The 7,476-nt window shown below is 41.6% G+C and overlaps 1 protein-coding gene across 2 annotated transcripts in view; it reads left to right on the top strand.

Annotated features, from left to right (window-relative positions):
• The first annotated feature begins 330 nt into the window (after nt 1-330).
• ACSL1 (acyl-CoA synthetase long chain family member 1) overlaps nt 331-7,476 on the top strand; it is a 32,706-nt gene continuing 25,560 nt past the window's right edge. Inside the window, exon 1 of one of the 2 annotated variants that reach the window (XM_009488840.2) lies at nt 331-547. In XM_009488840.2, the coding sequence (XP_009487115.1) occupies nt 353-547 (195 nt within the window). In that variant the 5' untranslated portion in view covers nt 331-352. The remainder of the gene's footprint in view (nt 548-7,476) is intronic. The other variant, XM_009488838.2, reaches the window with a different exon arrangement.

Raw genomic sequence — 7,476 nt, 5'->3', positions numbered from 1 at the left:
ATTTAGCATTTGTGAAATGCTGTCCTTCAAAAAAAAAAAAAGCAAAAGATTTGTTAAAATGCACTGTCTGTTAAAAGCACTATTAAAACCCTGCAGAAATTTCCTCCTGTCAGCCCCACCTGTTTTTCTAGAGTATGAACCAGTAATTGCTTGCTCACTTAATTGCAGCACTGAAGTCCAATTGCCTGCCTAGTGGCAGATCAAATTATTTTGATAGTGGGAAGCTAGCAGGACAAAGCATACATCGCTCTCCTACAACAACAGTGAATTGAAACGGGATTTCAAATTTTTGTGTGTAACTTCTATTTTGTATCAACAGATTCCAGCATCGGGACAACCGCACTGGACTGCAATGCAAGCACATGAGTTGTTTAGACACCTACGAATGCCAGAACTTGGGGATGTCAGACAGTACGTGCGCACCCTTCCGACAAATACACTGATGGGCTTCGGTGCTTTTGCAGCTCTCACAACCTACTGGTATGCAACAAGACCAAAAGCACTAAAACCACCATGTGATTTAGCAATGCAATCTGTGGAAGTAGAGGTAAGTGTGACTTAATGGATGCTGTTGTTCACTGAATTTTGAAGCCTAAAGGCAGCACTGAGGGAGACCAAATGCTGATTTACAAAAGAGTGTTTCTAAACTGGTAGTGTGGGGGGAATACATTTCAGGGCATGTTTGTTTTTTTTTTTTCCTGAAACATGGCTTGAACTCTGTTTTTTGGCTTTCTGAATTCGAAAAACAATTTGAGGGTTGAGGTCATCGTGGTGGTAGCTAGCATGGGAGAAGACAACTTTGTGCTGAGAAAACTGAGCTTCTGATCTGACCGGTGGGAGGAAACTTGTGAATGTTAGAATTGGCACAGTGTAGTTTTCAATTCCTGCACATGTGCTTAGGTGATGACCTATTAAATTAGGTCTTGGGGTCAGAGTATGTATGCTGGTGTATACTGATTAGGCTAATACTTTTCTGTTATAGTATTTGGTTTATAATAGCTGACAGATGAGACTTTATATTGGGTTACAAGCATGAAGAGGGTACTAACTGTCCTCAAATGATCTGTGGAAAGATATATTAGTCCTGCCAAGAGATCCCAGTTATAAAGTAGGTTGAAATTAAAGCAGCCACCTGCTAAACTCTGGATATGCTAGCTTAGCTTTTGTTTTACGCTTTTTAGAGGCAGACAGAGTTGCTGTTAGGTGGTGTTTTTTTAATAGTGAAGTCAAATATAGAAACAGTCTGACTGGGAGGAACTGTTGCTTAGAAGCAAATATAGACAACTGATTATATGGCTAGGGTTTCCTAAGCAGCAGTTGTATTAATTTCCCCATTCACTACAGAATCAAGATTTTTACCACTTCTTTCATTCTTTCAAGAGTGCCTCAGTATTTCTTCAGGGTAGACAAGGTGTTTTTTTCCTTTTGAAGGAAGGAGACAGCTTTGAGAGGTTGTGATCTTCAAGGGAGATACTTACAAAATGTAGGATTGTAAGGTTGCCAGTTTCTTGCATTATTCTTGATAGTCAGAAACTACCACTATAGGTTTTTTTTTTACTATATTCTTGCAACTGAAGTATCCCTTTACAGCACATTCTTTTGTGTGGATAGAATGCATCCAGTTGTCCTGTATCAAATACAATTAATGTGGCTTCCTCTTGTGTTTAAGAGTAGATGTGACTACAAAAGGATGTAAGCAAATGTGGCGGAGCAGTTTGAAATTTACAGTAGGTAAACTTTAATGAACTTTAGCAAAGCAAACTCCTGTCATAGCCTCAAATCAGCCACTTTCTTTGCAATGTTTCATGATATTAAAACTGAAGAATGAAGCAGTAGCTGGCCCCTTCATTCAAAAGTCTAGTTACTACCACTTATTTCTTAATCTTCTTCCAAAAATGGTGTACAGTAAGCTTACTGACATGTCATGTTACTACAGCAAGTAATGGTCTGCTATTAAAATTACACAAAGGGGAAACAAAAATATGCTCTGGCAATGCAATAATTGCCAAAAAATTTCTTTTCAAGGAACACGTGTAGAGTAAGGATCCAGAGGTTAGATTTTTCTCATGGTGACCTTTCCCAGTCCTGGCAGCAGCCACTTAGTGGGTGGAATAGTCTTGTAGAGCAGCATGTTTTAGTGGCTGGAATAAACCAACAGTGAAAGCTTTCCAGCTGTGGAGGGCCTCACTAGTCAGTATAGACTTCAGCGGATTTGGGGGGCTTTGCATTGGAAGATGGTAAGACAGCGGCTCTTAATGGGCCATAAAACCAGTGACAAATACTTATTTGCTTGAGGGTCTTGACAGCAGTCTCAGTTCGCTGCCTTTACCTCTTCAAGCTAAATTGTTTGGCACTGCTGGGTTCTGTGATCGAAACCATTGTCCGGTAGTATGAGACTTCACTAAACTACTTAATGCATCATTGATCCATATTGTTCTAATTAACATCAGCTCTCTGATCAGAGCAAGATATGTACAACACCATTATTTTTCATTGCCTCTTCAGAAAATACATTTTAATAGGAAGATTGAACAGTAATAAAACTTAAATGAAAAACAGCTGAGTGTGTTAGTGTGCCTTGGCAATAAGAGCTGAAAATCTGAGAACATGTTGAAATGACCAAGATCTATCCAGTTTTGCTTATTGACAGTTCAGATGCAGCCCTTAATGTAAACAGTACCAAACTGTAATCAAATGAGAGTGTGTGTTTTGAAGCAAGTTTCAAGTGTCTGTTAGAATTGGTACTTTTATAACAGTAACAAGAGTGTAATACAGTGCTTGGGATTCAGTTTCTCACTACATCTTGCTTAGAATTTCACTTCACTTACTCCATTCTCTTCTTACACGTGTGTTAAGATGGATTGTCACTTCCACAGAAGAAAAATATCAAATACTGCTCTCAAATTATGTCTTAACATTTTTTTTTTCTGGCTAAGCAATACAATAGTAAAAGGTCTAGGGAGTAAGCAATGTGCTCCAAAAAAGACACGGCAGAAGGCAATTCCTCTTCTTTACTGTTTTAATATCTAATCTACCTGTTCATTAATGATAATAATTTTGAACTATAAATAAGCTTCTGCTTAATTCTTTCTTATGACTTATTTCCTTGGCCTTTAACAAAGTTAAATGAAGTCAGTGACTAGAATAGGGTTTCTACATGTTCTGATAATGAATCTTTATAACTTTATATGGGAGGAAAAAGATCCTATCTGCTGCTGTTCCAGGTCACTTCCCATCTCTAGAAAGCTTTGATTTGGTAGGGCAGCACACAGTGACCCATTTTAATCATCACTGAGTGAGCATAAAGATTGCATGCTTACTTGAATATCGGTACAAAGAGATACTGAAAGTATCAGCTCTTCTAGAGTAGATGCCACAATTAAAAGATGTGGAGTACGATCTTTAAAGGATGCATACTACAGTTACATTTCACTGAAAGAAACCCTCTTGTCTTCAAAGTGCCCAACCTGATCTCTCTTCAGGGGACCTTCTCAGAGGTATAGGTGAAAATCTTTCAGGATCTACTTGAATCCCTTGTCTGTAGGAGGGGAGACAAGGTTAATGAAGAGTAATTCTAAATAAAGTCTGACTAGCGTGAGACTGCATTGCTGAGACTGATGCTATACTCAGTCATGTGCTATAGTGTTAAGAATTTCAGTGCTACAGTAATGGTAGAAATAGGGCATTAGTCCTGTGTTACAAAGCTTGTGTACCCTTAATGTTTATAATTGTAGGCACGTCTGGATCTGTCTGCTTGTCGATTGCTCTTTCCATTGGTGACTGATAGCTGAACAACTTTGGCTACTGATTTGAGTGCAGGTGTATGGCTGTGAAGTATATTAAATCTTGCTTTAAAAACCCAAATAGTTCTAATTGGCTCAAGTTCTGCTAAAGCATGTAGAAGGATAGCATATAAATAGTAGGATGTCAGTATTTTCTAGTAGTAAGAGTTTGGATTTGTGACTCTGGCTTTTCTTCTTCCCTTAAGACAAGACGTTCAAGTGTGAAGAGAGGTATTCAACTCAAAGACTTTTAAACTTACTTGCATTCTCCTGATACGTTACCAGAACTCTAGCTTGCCTTGTCGTTCAAGAATCACTTGATTAGACGTGTGCTTGTCTCCCTATTGAGTGATCAGTTTTAGCTGTTGTGTGCTTACCTAGGGATTAGCACACTTAAAATTGTATTGCTGGTTTGAAAACTGTAGTTTATACTTCTTGCTGCTCAGAATATGCATGTCAATGACCTAAGCACCACTTGCTGGTGTACTTTTCCCTCTCAGGAAAATGGAAACTGGGTCTCTTGCCTCTGAGGCATGCTGGAGCCAATAGCGTGTTTTGACACTACTGCTAATCCTAAGAAGCCTGTGTCAACAAGAAGCAAACCCATGGCTATCTTGTTATGTCACCCAAATAGGCATTGATAGAGTAATAAACACCTATGTTGGAAACAGATTTATTCTACTTCAGGTGCTGCTATTCTGAACCAGTGCCAAGGTTTTACTTACTGTCCAGTACTTGCTGTAATGGGTCAATTTCCTGCAACTCTCTGAGCTGCTGCAAGGGCTGCCTTCAGTGAGTAACCAGAGGCTGTTCTTGCATTAATAAGACTTTATTGCCAATAAAAGATGTTTCTATAAATACATTAGCAACAAAAGGAGGGCTAAGGAGAATCTCCATCCTTTATTGGATGTGGGGGGAAACATAGTGACAAAGGATGAGGAAAAGGCTGAGGTACTTAAAGACTGAGGCAAAGAAGGCATTAATAGTAAGACCAGTTGTTCCCTGGGTACCCAGGGAACCCTGAGCTGGAAGACATGGATGGGAAGCAGAATGAAGCCCCCATAATCTAAGGCAAAATGGTTAGTGACCTGCTACAACACTTAGCCTCGTAGACTTGTGTGTGTCTGGATGGCATCTGCCAGCTCCCTCAGTACCCTTGGGTGGAAGTGCTCACCGAGCCACTTTCAATCCTTTATCAGAAGTCCTGGCTAACCAGGGAGGTCCCAGTTGACTGGAGGTTAGCAAATGTGATGCCCATCTACAAGAAGGTCTGGAAGGAGGATCCAGGGAACTACAGGCCTGTCAGTCTGACTTCAGTGCTGGGGGAGGTTATGGAGCAGATCATCTTGAGTGCCTTCATATGGCACACAGAGGACAACCAGGCAATCGGGCCCAGTCAGCATGGGTTTATGAAAGGCAGGTCCTGCTTGACTAACCTGATCTCCTCCTATGACAAGGTGACCCGTTTAGTGGACGAGGGAAAGGCTGTGGATGTTGTCTACCTAGACTACCTAAAGTCCTTGACACCATTTCCCACTGCATTCTCAAGGAGAAAATGGCTGCTCATGGCTTGGACAGGCATACTCTTTGCTGGGTGAAAAACTGTCTGGTTGTCTGGGCCCAAAGAGTTGTGGTGAATGGAGTTAAATCCAGTTGGTGGCCAGTCATAGGTGGTGTTCCTCAGGGCTCGGTATTGGGGCCAGTTCTGTTTAACATCTTCATTCATGATCTGGACGAGGGGATCGCATAAGTTTGCAGACGATCCCAAGTTCATTAGGAGTGTTGATCTGCTTGAGGGTAGGAAGGCTCTACAGAGGGATCTGGACAGGCTGGATCAATGGGCCGAGGCCAATTGTATGAGGTTCAACAAGGCCAAGTGCCGGGTCCTGTACCTGGGTTGCAACAACCCCATGCAATGCTACAGGCTTGGGGAAGAGTGGCTGGAAAGCTGTCTGTTGGAAAAGGACCTGGGGGTGTTGGTTGACAGCCAGCTGAATATGAGCTGGCAGTGTGCCCAGGTGGCCAAGAAGGCCAACAGCATCCTGGTTTGTATCAGGAATAGTGTGGCCAGCAGGACTAGGGAAGTGACTGTTCCCATGTACTCGGCACCGGTGAGGCCGCACCTCCAATACTGTGTTCAGTTTTGGGCCCCTCACTACAAGAAAGACATTGAGGTGTTGGAGCGTGTCCAAAGAGCAATGAAGCTAGTGAAGGGTTGAGAGCACAAGTCTTATGAGGAGTGGCTGAGGGAACTGGGGTTGTTTAGTGTGGAGAAGAGGAGGCTGAGGGGAGACCTTATCGCTCTCTACAACTACCTGAAAGGAGGTTGTAGTGAGGTGGGTGTTGGTCTCTTCTCCCAAGTAGTTAGTGATAGGACAAGAGGAAATGGGCTCAAACTGTGCCAGGGGAGGTTTAAAGTGGATATTAGGAGAAATTTCTTCACGGAAAGGGTTGTCAAGCACTGGAACAGGCTGCCCACAGAAGTGGTTGAGTCCCTGTCCCTGGAGGTATTTAAGGGATGTAGATGTGGCACTCAGGGATATAGGTTAGTGGTAGACTTGGCAGTGTTAGGTTAATGGTTGGACTTGATGATCTTAAAGGTCTTTTCCAACCTAAACGATTCTATGTTAGATCCCATTCAAACCACTGGTGTGAAATAAGCCAAACATTCCAGTTCTGAGATTCAGATGCATTGGTGGTTGTAATGATTAGTGATTTTTTTCAAAAAGTTTGCCGCAAACAGAACTTCCCTGATATTGCACAAATACTGAGGATGAGGACCCTTTGGACAGGCTCTTAGAGTAGCAAGAACTACTATTTTCAAGCAAAGTGTAGACCAATACCATAATATTTCCTAGTGGATGATTTCAAACTGGGAGCATAAGGTAAGGTCTAAATGATCTTCAGCATATCCAGGTTTATTTTGCTGCATCTCTAAAGAATAATATTGAACTCCTGATGGCCCTCATGCAAGGAGCTGGGTGGCTTTCAGCAAAATTCTTACTCCAGGGCTGTTGAAAATTCAGTTAATTTCACCTTACTTTGGGAAAAAGAATAAAGTAAGCAGAACCATAAGTTGGTTATGTTTCCCTTTACTGAAAATTCTTGAGAGCTAATGGGGTCTTTTCAGTAGTAGTCTGTTAGAGTTTGTGTCTTTTCAAAAGGTCAGTGCAGACAGTCTTTTAATCTAAACAGTCTGCTGTCTGTCTGATAAGTCTCATCCTCAGACTTGGTTAGTGCCTCAGGCCCTGCAAAAACTGCTTTTGTGGTGCTGAGTAATAGGGCATGTGGACAAACCAGTAGTAGCTCAGATGAGAAGAAAACAAATATTTGACTGTTGCCAGGAAATAGCTTAGGATATTCACCTGACACAGGAATTGTAGCACATCAAATGTGGTACTGATGCATTGCACTTGTTGACATTACCTGTGACTGTGGTTACAAAAACTACATTGTGTGATCTTCCTCAGGTTAGCTCCAGAGGTGGTGAAACTGGGAAAAACGAGCAGCTGACCTTGGCTATCCAAGATGTGTGAAACCAGCACAGTAAAGCAAGCAGTCTTGCTTTTCTTTCCAGGCAGAGACACATACTAGTGATCTGATCATTTCCTATAGAGTAGATGTTGGTCTGAGTGCAAGTATGCTCTTGAATTTCTAATGTCATGAATTTTTAGAGGTAAGCCAGTAATTAACT

This window comes from Pelecanus crispus, chromosome 4, assembly GCF_030463565.1.
Source record: "Pelecanus crispus isolate bPelCri1 chromosome 4, bPelCri1.pri, whole genome shotgun sequence".
In the NCBI taxonomy this organism is placed as follows: domain Eukaryota; kingdom Metazoa; phylum Chordata; class Aves; order Pelecaniformes; family Pelecanidae; genus Pelecanus; species Pelecanus crispus.
This window is presented reverse-complemented; position numbering and strand designations above follow the sequence as displayed.